The sequence below is a fragment of the Merops nubicus genome, unplaced genomic scaffold, assembly GCF_000691845.1.
Source record: "Merops nubicus isolate BGI_N331 unplaced genomic scaffold, ASM69184v1 scaffold7320, whole genome shotgun sequence".
Classification (NCBI taxonomy): Eukaryota; Metazoa; Chordata; class Aves; order Coraciiformes; family Meropidae; genus Merops; species Merops nubicus.
In genome coordinates this window covers 67569-91230 of record NW_008582104.1, presented here as the reverse complement: position 1 = coordinate 91230, position 23662 = coordinate 67569, and the positions used below count along the sequence as shown (strand labels likewise).

At 37.7% G+C, this 23662-nt stretch overlaps 1 protein-coding gene across 2 annotated transcripts in view; it reads left to right on the top strand.

The window, feature by feature from the left end:
• Positions 1 to 23662, top strand: part of GRIA4 (glutamate receptor, ionotropic, AMPA 4) — a 97134-nt gene that overhangs the window by 30304 nt on the left and 43168 nt on the right. For both annotated transcript variants that reach the window (XM_008936537.1, XM_008936529.1), the window contains exons 7-9: positions 8300 to 8506; positions 15148 to 15518; positions 16785 to 16983. In XM_008936537.1, the coding sequence (XP_008934785.1) occupies positions 8300 to 8506; positions 15148 to 15518; positions 16785 to 16983 (777 nt within the window). The remainder of the gene's footprint in view (positions 1 to 8299; positions 8507 to 15147; positions 15519 to 16784; positions 16984 to 23662) is intronic.

Sequence of the window (23662 nt, the reverse complement as noted above, 5' to 3'; positions counted from 1 at the left end):
GAGCCATATATCTTAGTTATCTTGACTGTCATATCTGGTTTTTGGTATGCATTTAATGTAATGATTAACTTGAAATCAGGTTTTTAAAATTGTGTTGCAGTACTTTTTTTCCTTTATTCAGTCTTTTCTATTTTTTACTAAAGTAAGTCTCATAAATGTAAGTGAATTCTTCAGCCTCTAATTGATAAAACTTGACTCACAAGAAACTGGAAGAAGAGAAAAACTCAAAACCTCTAAATGACAGAATTGAACAGAGGGTATAAAATGAGATATCTGTCATGCCAGTGTCCCTTTTTGTTGATACATTGTGAATTCAAAACTGACATTAGCAAGAGCTAAAATTCAAGTAGTATAGTTCTGTCAGCCAGTCAGAACTGGATTATCTACTTTTAATTGTGAATGAAAACATGAATTTGGTAGATGCATTTGAACATATTTCTTAATATGTTTATTCAGCATTTCAGTATAATTTCCATTCTAATAAAATCTGAATAGATTTGGGGGTTTATTTTCCAGTGTTATTGATGTTTTTAAAGAGTGGTTGCAACGAAGAATGCAGTTGCTTCATTCATTTACATTTTTAGTAAATAGTTTTTCAAAATGGTTGTTTCTTACAAATCTATATTTTAAACCAAATATTTAACAATTTTCCCTCTTAAGTCAGATGTGCCCTTTTAAGCTGATGTTTGTCAAAGCCAACTGGCAAAGGCTGACCTTTACCTGACCGCTTTTAAGATTTTGCATCTCAGTTCACTGCCCTTTTCACGTGCTTCATTTAGACAAGACATTTTAACCCTTTAGAATAAGCTGTGTCTCCAGTGGGAAGGAATATTCTGTATGTGTTGTTAAGCAATACTTTTTCTAATTTAATACAGAGTTGAAAATAATTCAAAGGAAAGTGTCAAGACATTTTCTTACTCGAAAATGCAGTTAGTATACCAGATTTCCGACAGTGTGTATCAGCATTTATGTTTTAAGTATTTCTTAGCAAATCTCCTGTTGAAGAATATCATTCCAGGATACAAACCAACAAAACTACTATACAGGAATTCAGAATGTAACTACTAACCAAACAGTGTAATTTTTTGTTTTATTATTATTATTTTTTGCATGGGACATTTAAAATATATGTATCATTTTCCTAAAAAAAAAAAAAAAAAAAGGCTTGGTGATGGAAAAAAAATATACTTCAGTACAGTCCTCCTCTTTTCAGCCTCTGATGAAGAATCCTATTTTAAGAAATTGATCAAGGAAGAAAAGAGTCCCAAGATGCTGCGAACATTCCTAACTAAGGCTCAAGTATTAACCACCAGTCTAGTAGCATTGAGCTAATTTTTCCATATGGATTACTGTTCCTCTGACTGGATGACCAGGCACTGAACCACCAAGAAAAGTTCTGTGACTAATCTGAAATGTCTAGAACAGATGACGTTAACCTTCAACTTTGCCAAGCTGAGAAGAGAACGATGTGAATAACAAGCTTTCAGTCGAAATTTTCCTCTCATACCAATCCTGATATCTTTGACTGAAGCTGCCATACATGAATACTGTAATTTCCATAAATAGCTCTAAGCTTAGGAGAAGAAAGTAAAATATATTAATGAAAAGTAATATAACAGGTTCCTGTTTGACAGAAAGAAAAAAAAAAAAAAGGAGAACAAGAAAGCTTTTAAAACGTGTTATCTTGCCTGTCCTGTTTGCATTGAAGCATTTTGATGTGCATAATAAATGTTATCTTCGAAAGAGCTTTTCCAGTCCCAGTATTGAAAGGACTGGTGGGATCAGCTTCAAAACCAAAAAGCTGAATTAATATTCCAAAGCATGCCCTATGTTGTGTCATTTTGGGGTGAATGCAGTTATTTGAAAACAGCACTGCTTCTTGACCAGAAGCCTCCCCTTTCAATGTTTGAAAATCACAGTGCAAGAGAAATATATCAGAATTTGGTTTGAATAAGAATATATGGTGCTTTCAGCTTTCTCATGCCGATCTCCCATTGACTCTGCTGGGAGCAGCACGCGTGATGCTGAAGGCAGATTAGAACCATGATTCTTAACATTGGCCTGGCAGGGCAAGGTATTTAGCATGCACTGGCATATGATCACATACACAAAGAAAAGGTCTCTTGAGCTAGAAACAACTTTCAGAATCCTGTTATTTTGCTCTTCTCTGTATTATAGTCATGTTGCAAATGCCAGACAGAGACTTTTTCACCTCTTCATTGCCCTCTTCACATTGAAGGGAAGTTGAACCATTGTAGATGACAGAAAGTTTTGGTTGCATGCATATTTTCCAACGCTAAACTGAAAAGCTTCTGCAACCAGTGCTGTCAGGCTTTTCAGTCTTCAAAGGCAGGTATTGTGGCAGCGTAAGAAAAATTTACAAGTTTTCAGCATGGCTTGCTTTAATTTTTGCCTGAAGCCAAGTAGCACAAGTTGATTTGCCCACTGTTCCTTCAGTTTGTATGTGTCTATGCTTACTTTGCTGTAATGTGGCTGTATGGCTATTGCATAGAACATGCATTATAACAAATTAGCTCTGCACTCAAAAGATTTAGTACAGTGTTTTCTACTTGGCAAAATGTTATGTTTGTTTGTAACGTAGTTAGAGCACGCAGAATTTATTATACAGTTTTGGTTTAGTGCACAGGCACTCGACCTATCTCAAATCAGTCATGTGGTGAAGGAGAAGCCCAGAAAGAGGTGGCAGCAGGGGCAGCTGATGGATGCACTTTACCAACCGCTGTGCAGCCCTGTTTTTTATAGTTCCTGGAGGAGACCTCTGCCCTGGACCTCATGTGATGCACAGCCTCCTGCACAGCTGACCCTCTGGAAATAATAGTTTTTCTACCTGTTATCAGAAGCATTCCCTCCAAGAGGGGCTTGGGAACCATCAGTGCGTGGTAGGCTCATTGTATCACTGGAGAAGGGGCACCATGCAGCCCTCCTCTAACACTGAGGTAAAGCGAGTAACTTACCCAGCTAGGAAGAACAACCGTCTCTAATTTAGTAAGTTGAGAAATGCAGTGGCACCTTGTTGAGGTAGAATACAAGGGAGTAGGCTGGGAAGACTACTCCAAACTCTCTAATCCATTTAATGATATGGATAACGTTGTACCTACTCTGAGACTGCAAAACTTAAAAACCACAGAAGTCCTTTAGAACCAAAGCTTGATGTACAGGAGCTTCATCTGCACCCTGGCTTCTAGCTCAGTATTTTAGCGAGCTAGTCAGTGTTGGTAGATTAAGCTTCAAGGGCAGGGTCCAGTTCACAACTGAGTCATCTAAATGTAGATGATTTTACAAAGGGTATTGATGCAGTTGCCCACTTAAAAGCATCTAGTGACATTTAAGATGCTCTAGGATGTACTGCCTACCCTCCATTTCTTACACTGGCAAGATGACACTTGCGTGTCTCATGCCATATATGACCACTCCATCTGGGTGTCTCAGCTATTGTATGTTGTTTCAGGCACACAGGATAAGTTGCACTCCAAGTATGTACATTGTCCTCAAAGTCCACAAAGATACAAAAATTGATTCGATGGCTCATAGGTGAATACCTAACACTGAGGATATCAGACGTATCCATAAAGGGGTGACACAAAGGACCTGCAGAATGGCACTTTGGAGGTCAACAGGTTACTATAGAGCATCTCAGATGACAGATAACCTTCATTAGGTGACTGAGAACCACCCTCATTGTTTTGACCGATACTTGGTGGAATCTTACCTCAAAAAATCTAAATATAACCTTCTTTCTCATAATAGAAAAATATTTTTTCATTATAAAATTTATTAATTAAATTCTTTGAAGGACTGAAAAATATTGAAGTTTGTTGCATAACAATAACAAAGACTTCAAACCGAATCCTGGACACTTTATTCAGAAAAAAAACCCAAACCCCCAAAACCAAAAAACTTGATATCTGCAGAAGTTTCTTTCAGAATAAAGTGTGATAATGTGTGTCACTCCTGTTCTAAAAATGAAACATTTCCTTGCACAAATATTTTCCACTTTTACAAATTATTTTTACAATGTTTAAAGATTTTGAAATGAACTTTAGACTAGGAAAGCAAAACATAGATCTGTTTGGTATTTCACTTAGTTACTTACTCCAGCATCCATTATAGTATGAATCATCAGTTGTGAGCATTTTACTGTACACATGAATTTGTGGCAATGTGTTGGAATGATTTGTTTATAGCAGTAATTGTTGCAGACATCCACTTGTATTTACAAATGTTAAGTATTGTTATAAAATTGTGAATTATATAAGTAAAGCTTGCACCATTTCAAATATCTGTTCCGTGCTAGTCATTGATCATTTCGATGTGGACCTTTCCTTGATTCACTACCCCATAGAATACTATTAAGCAGCTGAAATCTTGCCAATATTTCAGTGTTAAACCTGTGTTTTACATCACTAGCTTAAGAGTTTGTGGTTCAAAAATGTAGTAAATACAAAGATGATAGGGAAAAGTAATACTTTTATTAGACAAGGTGCTATAACTGGAAATGGTGAAAAAGTACGCCAGCTGTTTTCAGCTATTTCAGCTGGTCTAGTAGAAGATACTCCCTGTCCATAGATGTCTTGCATCTCTTTAGACTAGCATGGTTACACTAATCTTACTGCTAATTTAGAAAATGCTATTGTAATAGTTTATACAGAAAAAAAAAAAAAAATCATCCTTTTCAATACCACAGATAGAAAAGAGCATCAGGATATGGCTAAGTACACGCTATTGATCAATTCAGATATCTCATGACTTTCCAGTGTGACCTTGCAAGTTCATCTGTGTAAGCTGCTTGTTAGCAAAGCAGTAAAGCTTAACTTTCAGTGCCCCGATGTTATTATAATAACGCCTGCACACCTCATCAGTTTGAAACACCCCCGAAGTCTGTAATGGACAGAATTTAAAGCTAGTGCTACTATGTGATTTTTTTTTTTTTTTTTTCTCAAACAGACCATCAGAAAGCCACATTCAGTCCCATCCACATCCCCCCATTAAATTCTACCTTGAAAATACATCTCTCATTATTTGGCAGGTAATGTAGGCACAACAAGTAAAGAAAATGGTAATTATTCTGTGTAAAAGAGGTAGGAGGGAAAGAACAACATACTAAGCAACAGGTACTAGGTGTTCCCATTATTTTTAATTGTATTGTTTCACACGGGCAGATCTCACTCAGTTGCTACTTCTTTTAAAGCAGTCACAGTAAGAGGCACTACCTGCTGTATAAAAAGAATGGTATTATAAGAGATGCTCCTTTATGTACTTTTGCTCTATATCAGCAAGATCAGAGTGTGTAGAAAGAGACGTGGATGGGAAGAGAACCAGCGGAGTTCCTCTAAGTAACCCAGCAGATCCCAACCAGAAATTAGATCTTCTGAGTCCTCACTTGTTGGTCCCTCCACTAGGTTGCTGCTGCTTGCACCTGTCAAGGACGATACTGGACCCCACTGCTTCCCTTCTCAGTGTTCCCTCACAGAACTCAGGGGGAAGAGGGTTGACATTTATTTAGCCTTTAAGAGGAAAACTAAGGCATAAGTCACTTTGCTTTGTTGTGCAGAGACAGCTGAAATGCTTTTTTTGTAACAGTCCTTTCAGTGATGAGATACAGGCAGAAGCAGTGTCTGGGTTATGGGAAAAGCAGGACCTGGCCTCCTCTGTGCCTGTCTGCTTTGTGCTCCTTTCCAGAATTACTGTTTCCTGATGTTACATTAATTGCATGCCTCTGTCTTGGGATTTATAAAACACACAGAATCATAAAAGCCAGCAGTAACTAACTCTGGTCTTTGAAGAACAAAATTGCTTTTCAGGTGCAACAAGAAAGTGTAACTGAAGCTTGTAAGGAGAGCCCACAAATGCGGGATACTGGACAAAGCTTGGCTGTATTTTTAGGTAGCATCTGGCTAAATCATAGTCAAGAAACAATATTTTTCCCGTCTGCCTGTTTTTAACCATTTTTGTGTAATAGCACAGAAAGACACAGAGTTTGGCTTTTCTTCTCACAGGAACAAAAAACCTACATGAGGGAAGAACATTTGATTTACATGCCCAAAATACTTCCCCAAATGAAGATCTACTGCAAAGAGGGCAGGACCCCTTCTCCCTGCTCTTCTCCCTCCCTCCCTCTGGAAGACAGGTGGTTGAGATTAAGCTGATATAACTGGAGATAGGAGCGCAAATGGTGCAGGCTGCTGGTAATAGCAGTTTTGCTTTGAAGATACAAACTCTGTAGGAGTAAAAGGCATTGCACTGCATCACCGCAGTGATTACAAGTGCATAGTTAGTGCTGTAGCTCAGTGGTCTTCTCAGTATCCAGGCCATGCACATCAGGATGATAGCAGCTTGTTTTGTGATTGCCCCAGTTCTAAAAGTCCTTGGTGATCCCTAGCTGTGCAGTGGTCATAACTGTGTGCTCAAGAAATGTAGCAATATCTGCTGCTGTCACCCTCTAATTTCTCTGGCCATTTATAGTTACATATAGGTCAGGTAGTCAGAGAGATTTTGACTTTGGAAGTGATCATTGTGGACATTTTTCTATGCTTTGTGATTCCTTGGTTGAAGTAATGGCCGTAATGCATCAATGGCCTCCAACACTGATTTGGTGCTAAGGGATTGTGTCCCAAAGAGGCATGTCCGTAGCAGAGAATGACATAAGAAGATGATGGGAGGAGAGATATTCCGGGAATACACCTGAGAGTGAAACATTCCTACAATACATAGGAACCTGACACTGTCTTTAAGGAAACACTAGCACTTCCCCATTCTCAAACTGTTGAGCTTAATCTAGGATCATTCTGTCACACCAGAGTAAATGAGCTACACAACTTTCTTCATCCACATTACACAAAGCTCTGTTCTGCCATTCTTAAGTGGAGGTGGGTCCTGGGGAGAGTTGCCACTGGGAGTAAACTTACATAAGTAAAGGGAATAGTGCCTTCCACATATAATCTCTTTTCTATTTGCGTTTTCACCTTATAAGAGTAAATTAAAGATACCATTCTGGCTTGCCTATCAAGTTCTTCTCTTAGGTGCGACCTGCTAATAGGAGTTATATATTGTTACCAAAACCAAAAAACTTACCTGACACACTGAAAAATTTTGGAATTGCTTCGTTCAGTCCCCCTGTTGCTAATATAATGCCATGTATCCTCCATTGTTAAACACCTAATAAAGGTCACAGAATTGCTGTAGCTGTTGCTAAAGCTAATGTTGGTGTAGTTCCAGTGAAGCAGACATTCTCAAACTACACATTTACCTTGATTTTTATTTTTGTACTAATTATATACATAGGAAAGTTGTGAATAGGGCAAAGTACTACCAAGGTTACAGTCAAAAAAATAACATTCACCAGAGAAATCTTGCCAGTATTTTGTGATGTAAATTCAAACAAAGGGTGATGTTAGTGACAAGTATTTTATCTGGCTATGAATATGAATTATGTGAAGTTAAATTAATTACCAGAAAAAATGTGACCTTGTTTTCCCAGTGTGACCTTGATTTGCCAGTAGCATAATATATAGTATTGTGGTAGTATGGTTTACACAAGGAATGTAAAAACCACTTCTTGAGACAGATTTTACTTGTTTTCAATGGCAATTCACCATCCAAAAATATTTTGGTACTTCTTTTTCATGCAGCATGTAAGGTCAGTGACAGCTTAATACCATTCTTGTCCATGTGTATTGCTTAGATTCATCCTAAAAGTCCTTACAGAATCTACACTGTTTATTTGAAGGGGAAGATACATGTTTCCTTGGGAATATATATTTGTGTTCTCACTAAAATGTATGTAGCCTCTTAGTAACTACGTATTCTAAACCCCAAGAAAGCAAACCATTCAGTCTATGCATCTGAAATTACATAGAGAGTAACTACACCATGTTCAAAGATATGCTTACTTATTGAAGTCAAAAATGTAAATTATACCTTGCATTATCCCATACTCATTTGCACTGTATAGGTTCAATTTCTGTTCATGCTTTAAATTTAGCATATGCTGCATTAAGGTTTTTCATTTAAAACAAAGTAAAATTTATATATATTCTTGGATAGTTTTTATGTTCATAATTTGTACAGTTGATAAATCTTGTGAAATGTATAAGCCAAATTACACTGTAAATAGTATACCTTTCCTGAAGGATTTCTGTTCATACATTTTAATTTGTATGTGCTGATAAATATCCATGAACTTTTGATAAAATATGTGTTGTTCAGTCAGTTGATGACATTACTTTTCAGAGCATATTTGGTATACTTCTCCTTTACAGTTTTACTTCTTTCATTATAGGAAGCCCCATATGTTATGTTCAAGAAAAACCATGATACGTTTGAAGGGAATGACAAGTTTGAAGGATACTGTGTAGATCTGGCGTCAGAAATTGCAAAACATATTGGTATCAAGTACAAAATTGCCATTGTTCCTGATGGAAAATATGGAGCAAGGGATCCAGAGACAAAAATCTGGAATGGGATGGTGGGAGAACTTGTTTATGGGGTAAGCATACCAATTTTTAAAGCAGGATTTAATTTTTCATAGTATTAGTCATTAAATAGGAAGTATCTGTGCATTTTATTTAACATTGAGGTCACAGAAAAACAGAATTCTGTTTCAGATCTCTTTGCTTTCATTTATTTTCAAGAGAAATCAAATAGGTTCATGCAAATTCTATTTATTCTGCTAGTACCTTGCAATATTAGAACATCCATAGTTCACACATGAAATTCATTAATGTTAGAACTATTGTTAGAGTCGACATACTCCTGATACACTGCAAAATTTACCTTGAAAGAATATAATTCATTTATTCATTTTCATGGAATGATGGACAGATCTTTTAAAAAAGATAGGACTCTTGCCTAGTTTGAGAAATGGAGAGTCCACCATCATATATTAAACATATATAACAAACCACTACAGACATATACACAATTAGGCAATTCAAAATTAATACAGACTTGTAAAATGAACATCAATGGCAAAATTTGAGAGCAAACCTGGCAAGTTCAGCAACTGAGAGCATTATGTTATACAATGACCTGGAGAATGATTCTTCAGTATAGTGTTAACAGCTAAGAATCCTGTTGACATACAAGGTTGTAATACTCAACAAAAATAGTTCCAACAAACCCTTAGAAATATTTGCAGTATCTGGTGTTACCAAAAGTAGCAAAACTCAAAGCTGTGCTTGCTGATGACTGCAGTAGCTAATATCTGCCCTGAAAAGAGATCAGAATTCTTAAAGAAATTTTTTGTTTCAGTGATGGAGTGTAAAAAAAAAGTCCTGAAACTATTCATGTGAGAACATTTCTACCAATGAACATGTTAACATGCATCAACCTCCCTATAAAAACCTACTGCATACCAGCTGGTCCTTCTACAGTTGCAGTTTTCATAATTCTAGTAACGATTATGGCCATGTGTGGCAAAAGCCTAGTGGCTTTTCTAGCAACTACATTTTCATTCCCTTCTCTCTGCTAAGTCTAGCTGATAAATTTTGTCAAAGTCTTCTGCACCAGCATCAGTTCATGGAACTCCTACAGACTGTGTTCTGTAGGAGTGTGGGAAGTGGTACCCCAGAGTTTGGTTCATTTCCTCTCCACATAGGAGTGGGAAGGTTATAGCAGCCTCACAAAACTCTCTATGTTCTTGGAGGTTCTTGAAGGAACCAACTTCACTTGTGCCTTTAAAGAGTAGAAAAGCTGAATGTATATCCAAAAAATATATCCACTTTAGTGGCTTGGAAGGAGCTCAAGTCTTAGGATATTGAAAGTGAAGCCTCTTTCAGACTTATCAAAATGGAAGCGACTCCTTGTCTGGCATTTAATTGTAATTGCAAAGACATGGATGTCAATGCTTGTGCACTGTTTTACACCGGCAGGTTTTTTAAGTCATGCGAGACATTTCGCAAATTGTGAGAAAATTCCCTTGCCCAGATGCATAATTTCAGTGGCCTATCATCTAGTTGAAAGTTATAGAGGAAATTTGAATGTACACTTTAGTTTTCTGGGTTTTGTTTGGGGTTTTTTATGCCTTTTATCTTGAAAAAAAAATAACCTCATCAAACCCAAACTGCCCCAGTACTAGACTGAATTACAAAGTGCTGTTAGGAAGCTCATACAAAGGTTCATGCCAGTACTAGAATGTGACCTTTGTCTGTTAACATAGCTGAAAGCAACAAAACTCACAGGCATAGGGCACCTGTTGCAAATCATGTACATGAAGAAGACACACAAGAATAAGTGATCAACACTTCATTCTTTGTAATGAATAAGGTGAAGGCTCTTTAAAGTTTTGATGGCCAAGTTTAAAATCTCCTGTACAACTGTCTGTTTAGGAGGGCTGCACTCGGGTTGAGATTCTGGGAATCAGCCCCAGCAAAGCTCTTGGAGCTGCTCCTTTATTGAAAGAACTAATGGAAGTCCACTGTTGCCCTATTTGCTCTACTATGCAAAGGCTCCTTGAGTCTGTATCATTCCCAGGATATCAATGGCTCCAAGGAATGTCCCTGGGCACTGGAACGTGCCTGGCTAATCTGCTAAATTGCAAAAATGATCCCTGATATATTTTTGTCACATTACTGTCCAAAACCACTTCTGAGCCCAGCTGGACACTAGGATGGGGACAGACCGTTTCTTATAACCAGCTTGAATGCAGCCATGCTGTTTTAGAGGTTAAATGACTTTCATGATAGCATCACATACTGTCCTGTGCCAGCTGGCCCTAAGACCAAGAGCTATGCCAAGCATGTTTAATGGACTTTTGCAGATGCTGCTTTAAAGGAAATTGTCCTTTCTGTTAACTTATAGGAGTTTGCTGCTCAAGATTTCCATAGGGAATCTGTGAAGAGTATCCTCCTTGCAACTTCCTTGAGTCCTTGCCAGACGATTTACAGAGCATCAGGTTCCCCAGCTTATTCCACATATAGAAAGTAGAAAAATCAGTCAGCCAGAGAGATTCCTGCAAAGCTCTACCATAAGAGGATGTTCATCTTTGATAGATTCCCAGATCATAAACACAAGTACCCTGAGTAGCTGGCTATGCTTCAAGCAAAACTTTCTATATGCAGCCAGAATTTGGATAGAATTTGCAACTGAATTGGCAGATGAACAAGGTGATCTGTTTGGGAAACATTTTACAGCTTCTGATTCCTGACCACGTTAAAGGATCAACAGACAGTTTTGTGCTGGCCAGGAAGGTTAGACCTTTTCTGTGCCACACAAAAGGCTAGAGCTTCTTCTGCTCTTTATACTGTACCCAAATGCCTCAATGCCACCAATGCCACTTAGCATTATCCATGTTACTCAGAGAGGACACGTATGGCAATTTTATCTTACATCCCCTTGTTCTGATACCTGGACACTTCAGATACTGCACAGTACAGCTTGTTTTTTACCAAAATTCTGTAGCTGATTTTTCCATCACATCCCAGAGGAAGCAGTGCATAAAGTGCTGTGAGTTACAGTTCTTCTATGACTGTACAGAAGGTTGTGGTGGGGGGTTGTTTATTTTCCTGATTTGTTTTTAGCACTCTATTAAAAACTAGCAGGAAATCTTGGTCATTTGTCCCTGATGTGGTTGAATACCTGCGGTAGTTCCTGTGGCACTCTATAAGCCTTGGCATCCAGCTCACAGGAGGAACACTGCCTGGGGATGAAATACCATTAATCATGTCTAAGAGGTGTTTCCAAATGCACTGACAGTCAGCTCCAATTAAATATTTATTCTCCTGACACGGAATGCTATTCTTACACTACTCAATGCAAAAGGTCACAACATATTTCTGTTTAAAATCTGAGAAGCCATGAGCTTTTGAAGTTGAAATCACTTCCTGCATGATTTTTTCCAGATAGCTTTGCAACCTTGATACAACTTGTAGTTTGCTTTTTTTTCAAAAACTTATAATAATGTATTCTGGAAAAGTAAAAGTTCTTACCATCAGACTTAATCTTGTCCCATTGTATAGTATTGGAAGGATCCAGAATCCATCTGTGCTTGGTAATGTTGCAGCCTTGATTGAAATGCTGTTACAGATGCAGTTAATTCAAGTGTGAAGTATCATTAGTCTTTGTCAAAACAGATTTTACTGGCAACAAAATCATTAATTGTTGGCACCATTGTTACATTGTTAATAATTTAAATCCATAATTATATGGTGTACATTAACTACTCAAAGCACAAATGCTGATGATTATCACGCTCAGCTATTGTCATTATGTAGCTTTCAACAGCAAAGAGTTTATATAGGCCTTAATGTGACACACATAGTCTTACAAAAATAATAAATAATATGACCAGATTGAGGAGGCTGCACTTGTAACAATTATTTGGCCTCTAATTGTGACCTAGCTGTGTACTGTCCCTTTACACTCATTTGCATAAGATGAGTTTATCTACATTATGAATCATCTGACATTAGATCTCTATTGTAATGAAGGATGTTCCTATTTCTCCTCTTTAACTCCTTGAAGCAGTGTAGGCAGCTAGTTCTGATGTAGTTTGAGTTCTGCAAGTACTCTTTAAGCGTTTAAATTTGGTAAGATGAATCTTATCCAGTGTTTCATACACAGTATGCAGTGTGCTAATTAAGTCTTTAAAATCTCCACAATTCACACTAAATGGTGCTGTCAGTTTTCTACTTCACGTCATATAAACAATCCTCAAGGATCCTTGTTTTAATCCCAGTAGCAATCTGTAGACACAGAAAATGAAGAGTTAGCCAGCACTTTTGAAGACCAGTGACCAGGTCTATCAATTATACTCTGTTAATGAAGATACAGCTGTGTGAAAAATACAGAAAAGATCAGCAGTAATAGATCACAGTTTCCCTGATTCTTTCTATTAATTCTTTTCAAGAACTCCACATTAGACATTCACAGTAGCTGATATTTATAAATATTAAAGACATTGACTCTAAGGAAGGAAACCACTTTCATAGAAAAAAAGAATTTATGAGTGAGATGAAATATGAAAATACACAGCAAAGCCAGTACCCCAAACTAGCCTGCAATCCTTAGACTACAGAAACAAAATTTACTTTACAGTTTTCAGGATGTTTAAAAATATATTTTAGACATATTATTTTTCTTCATAGAACACCTATCTTCATAAAATATCTATTTCAGTCAGATTTATGTAATCACAAGATTTCTAGAAGCCAAATTTTTTATATACCTTCTATTACAAATGTTGTTAAAATTCAGAGAATTAGCAGCATTATCAAGCGTTTACCCAAGACCAGAGATAATCTATATGTGTATAAGTTATGATTTTAGTTGTGTTGCCTAACCTGTAATATCGTTACATAAAATTATGAAGACGTGTTTACATCACAACTGTTTCAGAATGACAGTTATAATCTGATGATTAGTATCTAGAAATTTTAATGCAAATTTGCATTTTGGGGCCATTGCACTGGAATGAATCAGTTCCTTTGAATTATTCAAAATTATACAGTTACCAAAATAGATTTAAATTTTAACTATATGAAATTATTTTTAGATGAAATTCTGTAAATATATATATAACTCAGAACAATTTAGTGTATAAAATAACAAAAACATATTCTTTTAAATGCATTTATCCTTTTTGAAGTTCTGAGATGACAAAAAAAGGCTATATTTCAGTTTCTTTTTTTCAAACAAGGAACACTATTTATGTAACACTTGGATTAAACTGTTTAAGCACATCCTTAATTTCAGCATGTTTTAATTTCACTTAAATTGTTAAGATTTGAATGTATCCTTCTATATTTTACTGAGTATGAATGTCTTTAAGAGCATTCGAAATTCAAACATGCTTAAATGCTTTGCTAAACTAGAGGCTGTGTACTGCATCTGAAGATGCTACCCCATAAGATGAATTTGGACCAACTAAGTATTTACAAAGCTACAACATTTTTTATTATGGAGGTTTAATAACTCTTAGTTGTGCCTGTGAAGATGACTGGGCCAGGGATGTGGTAAATGCAGGCGGATAATCTCATATATTGAGGCCTACAGCAGAGTAACGCCGGTACAGAAAGCACGTTGTGAGTCTGCCTTATTTGTAACCAAAACAAAGTGTTCTCAAAAAACAGTTACTCTCCTTAGCACATCAGTTGTGTAGAAGTCCATGCTGGTTACAAGAGCACAGTCTCTGCTCTCCTCATCCACCTAGATATGGCACCATCATGGTTACCATAAGCAAGGTTTCAGCAGCTTCTGCATCTGTTCACCTCCCACCCGTGCATCTTTTGTACCAGCTGATCTCACGATTCCCATCTTAACAACTGCTGTAATTACAGCTTTAGCATACAAAGCAAGGCAAACAAGGCAAGGCAAGGGAAAAGCAAACTTCAGTGTAATGTTGTGTCCCTAATGACAGAAATGACCTGTTAGCCCAGCTACATTGTTAGCAGCAATTGCTGCAGTGTTATCATCATCAATAACAATCAATTCAAGACTAACATCTTCATTCTAAAAATATATTAGATAAGCATGTTAAAAATTAATCCTGTCTATAATGGGAATAGATTCAGCACACTTTTTATCCTTTTATTGGATTATTTTGAATAGCTATTTACTTGCCTTTTTGTACTGTTTAAAATCTGATTCAGTCCTATTGAACTATCTTTCCCTCAAGACAACTGCATGCATTTTTTGTGGCACCACAGCAATAGTTAATCACCTTTTCTGCTTCATGCTACTTGGAAATTCCTTGAGTATTTGAGCTGATTTTTCTAAAAGAATGATTGTGTCTTATGAAAGAATTATAATAAATGGCTGTTTCTTGGATCTTATAAACATGGTGACAATAGGGTCATTCTCATTTTTCATTCTTCCTTGAATTCCTTTACTTTAAATCTCAATACCTAAAATGACCTACCTACACTGCTGGCCACTTCCATGAGACCTAAGAGTCTTCTGATGAGAACAATTAAATATTTCTGTAAAATAAAAACCTGCAATATGTATGTTTTACTAGAAGCATATTGAGTAAATATAGACTATGATAGAAAGAAACAGAAAGATGTTATAAAGATCATTTAATCAACAGTGTCCTGATATTAATGACATACCTTTGGAATTAGCTGCTAAAATGGGTGTACAAGGCAACTCCAATTAATCTATACATCTATATTTCTTTTTTCTTTATAGAAAGCAGAGATTGCGGTTGCGCCTCTGACCATCACTTTGGTACGAGAAGAGGTCATTGATTTTTCTAAGCCTTTTATGAGTTTGGGGATATCCATTATGATCAAAAAGCCCCAGAAATCTAAACCAGGAGTGTTTTCCTTCTTGGACCCTTTGGCGTATGAGATCTGGATGTGCATAGTCTTTGCCTACATTGGTGTCAGTGTGGTCCTATTCCTAGTTAGCAGGTTTAGCCCATATGAGTGGCACACAGAAGAACCAGAGGATGGGAAAGAAGGACCCAGTGACCAGCCTCCCAATGAGTTTGGCATATTCAACAGCCTCTGGTTTTCCCTGGGTGCCTTTATGCAACAAGGATGTGATATTTCCCCAAGGTTTGTGTCAAATCTTTTTACATTTGCATTTTATCTTCAACACTGAAGCATAAAATTTTCCTTCATTTGTTTTCCTGGCAGTGTTTTGAAGCTCATTCTTCAGAAAGCCTTTTAATTTTTTTTTTTTTCTTTTTTAATAGCTATGATAAAGACATCACGAAATCTGCTTTGAATTTCAGTCGTTACTATTATTTTACATGTGTCATTGTGTATACACCACAAACAGCTCTCAGAAACAGCAGGTACACACAGGAGCAATTCCACTGAGTTGAATTTAGAGAAACTGTGTTGTTACTAATTTAGTTCCATTGTATCACAATTATGAAATGCACATTATTGTGCTGAATATTTGCCTTGCATGAATGAATGCCCCATTTCTGTTCCCTGTCAAGTTCTACAGCGCTTCCTCCAGAATATTGCTATCTACAAGAGAGAATATTTGACCGTTTCTGAGAAGCCACACTGTATTGCTAAGCCATGCCTTACAGATGTAATACATGATACCAGTCCTGAATTTCTCAGTCTTTTAAGATGTTCTGGAACTTTAGTCTGCAGTAGCTTCAACATCTTAATTAAACATAACTACCCAGTCTTTCAAACTTGAATGCTTCATTTTAGCCATTTACAGTGAGATTTTGAGTGTCCAGCATGGGCCTAACTCTGCTATTATTTAAGTTAGCAATAAAATTGATACTGATTAAGACTGGATGTACATTACTCCTCATCAGCCTTCTCATCAAATTACAGGTATTAAAATGGGAAATATAATTTTTTACTTAACTTAAATATCTCTATTGCCACAAAATGCTTGCTTCTTCAGTAAGAAAAATGTGAAAGTTCAAATGATTTCAGTAGCTTGTAGTATGTTTGACAAATTTGAGTGACGGGAACTTTTTAATCCTAGAGCAAACATAATCCCTGTGTAAAGACTTTTGTATCTTTTTTTTTTTTTTTTTTTTTTTAAGAGGAAACAGAGGAAGCTACTGACTTGCCACTACCATGCTTTACTTTTGTCTCCAGAAAGAGACTACCTATCTGGTATTTTTGACAAAACTTTTGCTAGAATAGGCTTCTACTGAAATAATACAGTGGACTCTATACTATAGATGTTAAGATTCAAGAAAAAAGGCATTTATTAATATTTAAAATGCAAATGTTCTCACTCCCACTGTTACTTAGTAATACATGTTTAGCCATAACACTGCCTTCTCTTTCTCTTCATGGTTTAAGAGACAGGAAAATGTGCATTATTTTATTCATGTTTAGATCCCTCTCAGGTCGCATTGTTGGAGGTGTCTGGTGGTTCTTCACACTGATCATTATTTCATCCTATACTGCTAACCTCGCTGCTTTCTTGACTGTTGAGAGAATGGTCTCACCCATAGAAAGTGCAGAAGACCTTGCCAAACAAACCGAAATTGCTTATGGGACACTGGACTCAGGGTCAACCAAAGAGTTCTTCAGAGTAAGTTGGCATGTCCATTAGAGCAGCTCTCCCTACTGACTGCTCTTATAAGATGCTTGGAATTGTGAAATACTGTTACTTTGCAATTATATGTAAATAGTTTGTAAGTCCTGAAATACTTCTAGCTATTTTTTAGCCTCACACCACCATTTGTTGGAGTTTTCAATTATTTTAATTTGTGGAAAGCTTATTGATCCTGTCACACTGGGCAAAAGAGATGGCCCAAGGGACATAGAAGTCAGTAATAATTAAAGCAGCATTGCCCTATTGATTCATTTGAAGCTACAGTACCAAAATGATGTGTAGCATTGAAAGCCTGTGATGATAACATGGAGTCTTGCAGGTTTTGTTTCTGCTTATGGATTTGGCTGTGTCCATTTTGCTTTAGGGTCTTGGGTGGTGGGCAAGAAATGCATATTTTAATTTGCTGACTTTCAGATGAATAATAAAGAGAAAATATATCTCAGGGGGATGTGATTGGAGCATTAAGGAATAGCCTAAATACCCATTCATATGTCTGCACTGTCTGTATTGATTACTTCATTTTCATTTGCTTTGCTGTGCTCGTGTGGTTGGTATGTAATCCTCATCATTTGCCAGCTGGAAAACAGGGCGCCTGAACATAACAAGGAGTACATAATAAACAGTCCCTCCTGCTTTGTTTCATGTCTCTAGCAGATGGAAGCTAAGCCTCGCTGACTGAAGGTGTGTGAGTTCAGTGTTTGAACATGGCTCTGAATAAATGCTGTGAGCCAGTAATCCTTCCTTGGAAATTATGCCATTTAGGAGCATGATTTATCTAAAAGATGCAGTTTAAGGCATTTTTGGAAGAAAGGAAGATGGAGTGTCTTGTGTCTGATTGAAAGGGGAGTGTTCTGTGTTAGGTACTACCACACACTTTGACTGCTTTCAGTTTGGCCACACTGAACTCAGTGAATCACTAAAAAAATTGCAGATGGGATTTGTGATCTATAGACAGTATCAATTCAAGGGCAGTTGCTGAGTGACCCCCAGAAGGTCTATACTGAAATAAACTTGTTATTGGAAGAGATATTCCCATAGAAGAATTTGGAAATATTTTCTATTAGCTGTAAAAAGATGATGCCTTAGCAGATAAAAATGGCACTTAACCAAAATGTAGTGATTGAGTCTTCACATAATGAAGTAGCCCAAGGAGTTTAGTCTAAGCCAGTTTTCTAGATTTCGTCTGTAGACACTGGAGGAAGAAGAGCACCCCTGGAATTCTGTACCGGACAAATCTGTTGTGTTGAAATAAATCACCTTTTAAAGTATCTTCCTCTTTGCACCACCTCTAGAAGGAAATGTCTAGAGTGCTTTGTAACTCATTTTTAATGGATACAGTTCAGTGACAGGTTTCTAACCACACTTTTCTTCTGTAGCCAGGGTTTTGCTATACACCTAAATATGATACTAAAGATGCTCTCTGGGAGCTTTATTTTTTACCCCAATTGGTAGAAACTCAGCTTGTGGTCCTTAGAAGCCCTGATTTCACACCAGATGTCTACAAAAATGGTGGTATTAAGGTATAGGAGCCTTGTCTGAGAATTGAAATATTTTGATCCTGAGATGGCCAGATATCCTATTTTCTTGAAGAGTGTAATCCCTCAGTACTCATTATTTATATGCATCTATGCTTAACCCATGTATGCTTCTCTAGCTCAGTTTGTTGATAGTTAGCTATTTAATTCTGGGAATTCCAGTTTCACTCCATCACAAGCTGAGGTGGCAACCACCATATATATATATATATGTATGAATAGTTATTTCAACTAGAATGAAGCTGTGATGATAGTTAAAAACATGATGCTGGGCATCAGAATGGTTTATTTAACTTTGGGTTTATTAACTTGTTGCGTTTTCAAGAGTATTCAGTGCTTACCATTTTTTTTTTTAAGTTTTGCTTAAATTCCCAAGGAAACAAGAAAGAATGAAGGAATGGGCTTGTTTTCTTAAGAGCTTCAAAACATGCAAGCCATTATTTTGAAGTAATGAGGTCAGGTCTTTTGACATAAAAGCAGCCTTGGTAACAAAATTTCATGTTTCTTCTAAATTATCCTGTAAACACAAACAATATTTTGTTCGAAACAATATTTCATGCAAGATCTGTCCTTAATGAGAAGTTTCTTTGTACATCTATAATGACAGAGTTAAGAGAAACAAAGAAGGGAAATCAAGGTTCTCATTATATTTTTTCCTTTATTTCAAAATACAAAGGGAAACATTAAAAGTTGCATATGCAAAAGTTGAAGCTTTATCTGTTTAGACTGCTGATCCCTTTTTTAAAATGGTGCAACTGAGGTCCTGTTATCAAATGATTTCTAATCTCTGAAACAGTATAGTGATTTTTAATAATATTGGATGAGCTATTTTGAAAGATATTTTTCACAAAACAGGGACAAAAATAAAATATCAACAAACAATAGTTGCACAAACACTGTTTGCATAATACATAAATTTAGACCCAGCCTGCAACAAAAGTACAAGAAGACTCGTTTCCCAAGTGTAACATTTTGTGTAGTTGGAAGCAAACATCATTATTTTGGGGTTTAGAGTCGTGTAACTTTTCTGTCAGTGATTACTATCTGGCTGGAGATGAGCCTTTAGGACATTTTCTCATCATTTGATCATTTCTGATCAAAATATCAGAAACTCTGCAAGGCTATTCAGACTGCTTTGATTCCAGGTTGAAAACACAGAAGGGGAAAGTCATTTTGAAGCCAACATAAAGAAAAAGATTTTGATACTATTAGTTATTTACTCTTATTTTCTGTTTTGGACACAGTGAGAGATGCATTTTCTGAGCATCTTGTTCAAGATGGAAAGAACTTAGTTTTATCAGTCCTACTCAGAAAACGCCCTCAATTAAAAATACGCTAGCTTGGCTGACTGCAGGGGAAAGCTGTAGTTTTTTCCTCATATAATAATAAGAAATATCTGCTGGTTCACTCTCAGTTTTCACTCTCATTTAACATGTGGCAATTGAATGTTAATAGATGGAAGTTGGGGAGAAGAGAATGTTCTTACAGAGCAGATGCCTTGTTAGACTTTCCATATTTTTTTTGTCTCTTAATGGGCAAAAGAAACTAGATCTTAAAAAAATACATTTAAATGCAACCTTTTCAATTCATTTAGGGCATTGTTTCCTCTTACTAGTAGAGCTATTTTATGTGTTGTGTGATTTTAATTTTGAAGGAAAATGACTTGTTATATGTTTACTTTATAAAGAGTCTGGTCATACTGATGTTAATATGTAAAAAAGTTACTGAAGTGAAGGCAGACAAAGGCAAGTAAATATTCTTGAAATGGTGCTTGATTGATTACTGCTCTCTTCTATTTTTTTTTTCTTTCTGTAAATCTAAATCCATGAAGTTCTAGCAGCATAAAGCAAAAACAATACACAAGTGGCTTAGCTTCTTGTCTGCTCTCAGCCACTATTATGTAAATTAAAAGTAGTTGTGAGTACAGTGGAAAGAGGGTTACGAGGCAGGATGTAATAATGGACATATACATCTGTTGTTAATTTAAATTTTATTATATTTGACAGAAAGATAAAGTGATGCATATAGACAAACTAAACATGCAAAGATAATTTATGTTTTGCTATATGGTATTTTTATTGGACATTTGTGGTTAAATGCCACTTTACTTTCAAGTGAGACCAGCCTCCTTAACTAAGTATTTTCTGTGTAACAATACAATCATTCAATAATTGGTAGAAAGAATTGCTTCAGGGAAATTACTTTTACTTATACAAAGGTTAGGTTGCATGCTTTTTAAAGCCATTGTCTATTTAATTAATAGTTAGATAATAGGCTTTTATATTTCTTTAAATATTCTAAGGCCCTTTGTTTTGGAGCTTTATAGAATCATAGGATTATAGAATGATTTAGGTTGGAGGGGACCTTAAAGATCATCTAGTTCCACCCCCCCTGCCATGGGCAGGGACACCTCTCACTAGACCAGATTGCTCAAATCCCCATCCAACTTGTTGTTAAACACCTCCAGTGATGGAGCATCCACAATTTCCCTGGGCAACCTGTTCAAGTGTCTCACCACCCTCGTAGTGAAGAACTTCTTCCTTACATCTAATCTAAGTCTACCCTCTTACAGTTTGAACCCATTACCCCTCATCATATCACTAGACACCCTTGTAAAAAGTCCCTCCCCAGCTTTCCTGTAGGCCCCCTTCAGATCCTGGAATGCCACAATAAGGTCTCCCAAGAGCCTTCTCCAGGCTGAACAACCCCAACTCTCTCAGCCTGCCCTCATAGGAGAGGTGCTCCAGATCTCTGATCATCTTTGTGGCCCTCTTCTGGAACCGCTCCAATAGGTTCATGTCCTTCTTGTATTGGGGGCTCCAGAGTTGGACACAATATTCCAGATGGGGTCTCGCAAGTGCAGAGTACAGGGGGAGAATCGTCTCCCTCGACCTACTGGCCACCATTCTTTTGATGCAGCCCAGGATACAGTAGACTTTCTGAGCTGCACTCGCACATTGTTGTCTGATTTTCAGCTTTTCATCAACCTGCACCCCCAAGTCTTTATCCTCAGGACTGCTCTCAATCCATACTCTGCCCAGCCTGTATTTGTGCTTGGGCGTGCCCCAGGCCAGGTGCAGGACCTTGCACTTGGCCTTGTTGAACTTCATGAGGTTTTCATGGGCCCACCTCTCCAGCCTGTCAAGGTCCTTCTGGATGGCCTCTCTTCCCTCCAGTGTGTTGACTGCACCACACAGCCTGGTGTCATCTGCAAACCTGCTGAGGGTGCACTCAAACCCACTGTCCATGTCACTGACAAAGGTGTTAAACAGCACCAATCCCAGAAGTGATCCGAGAGGAACACCACTCATCACTGGTCTCCACTTGGACATCAAGTTGTTGACTGCAACTCTTTGAGTGTGACCGTCCGTCAAGTGGTCCATCCATCAAATCCATGTCTCTCCAATTTAGAGACAAGGGTGTTGTGAGGGACAGTGTTGCATGCTTTGCACAGGTCCAGGTACGTCAGTTGGTCTTCCCATATCCCCTGACACTGCAACTCCATCATAAAAGGTCATCAAATTCATCGGGCACAATTTGTCCTTTGTGAAGCCCTGCTGGTTGCCACCAGTCACCTCCTCATTTTCCATGTGCCTTAGCAGAGCCCTCAGGAGGATCTGCTCCATGATCTTTCCAGGCACAGAGGTAATACTGAGTGGCCTGTAGCTGCCCAGGTCTTCTTTTTTTCCCTTTCTCAAAATGAGGGTTATGCTTCCCCTTTTGCAGTCAGTGGGAACTTCACCAGACTGCCAGAACTTTTAAAATATGATGGAAAGTGCCTTAGCTACTTCATTCACCAGTTCCCTCAGGATGGATCTTGTCTGGTCCCATGGGATTTGAACATCTTTAGGTTCTTTAGATGATCTTCACTTACAGTGGATGGATCTCCCTTATCCCAGCTGCTCTTTGCCTTCTGCAACTTGGGCAGTGTGGCCAGAGTCCTTGCCAGTGAAGACTGAGGCAAAGTAGCCATTGAATACCTCAGGCTTATCCATATCTCTCATGACCATATGTCCTGTTTCCTTCCAAAGAGGGCCTGCATCTTCCCTAGCCTTCCTTTTATCACTGATATACCTATAGAAGTTTTTATTGTTCCTCTTGACATCCTGAGATGGCAAAGCTTCAACTTACTCCGTGGGAACTGCCCTGGCAGCTGCTGCACCAAGCCGTGTTTGCCCGCTCTGTAGCACGGGCTTCCCCAAGGGCATCTTTTATGGGCGTGGGGGTGGTCACCATTGTCCTGGCAATGCTCAGGTCTCATCAGCCTCTCCTGCCAGAGCTGCTGGCTTCTAGTGGGTCTCTCTGCTCTTGGGTGCTTCCCTACCAAAGGGAAAACCTCGGGAATCCCCCTGTACACCAAAATTTGCCACTCTGCTGCTGGCTGGGCAGTTCCCAAAGCAGCTGATCTCAGTCACTGTTACACTAATTAATATTTTCCTGGAGTGCTCAGCACAGTGCAGGAATGGGCTCATAGACTAGATCTTGCTTAGCTAGAAACTCCCATTGACTCAAATGAAAGCTGACTTGAGCACTGGGTTGCAAAGTCCTTTTTGCAGGATGCATAGGAGAAGACAAGTGCCATCTGTTATGGAATAGGAACACTGCAGTGTTCAGCTCTGTGCTGCTGGTCTGCATGGATGCATCCCTGTTGCAGGAGGAAGCAAAAGAGTTCTTGACTGAATCTAATGAGCATGGGGGGCTTCTCGGCTTGACAGCATTTCCTTCCTGCCTTTCAGTTAAAGTTTTTAGTTTTAATTGGATTTTATTTTTGCTCTTTTTGCTTAAGTCTTTACTTGTGTTTGCACCATGCATTGCCAGACAGAAAAATTTCCAACTAATGCACTCGAAGCCATGAATTCTTGCACATTCTTCAAGCAAGCACATTTCTTACTCAGTTACTGGCAAGATCAGACTCTTTAAAGTACATCCACTGATACTGAGAAGGAACAGTTTAAAATATAACTGCTGATACCGAGGTTCTAAAAGCATACCTAATACTTCTTTAAGACAAATACTTAGGGTGTATTTTTTTCTGTTAATAGTACATTTTGTCCAGTTGCTCTTTTCATCTTTTATTGTGAACCATGTCTTGAAATTTTCTGCAACCTTTCTGAATGTAA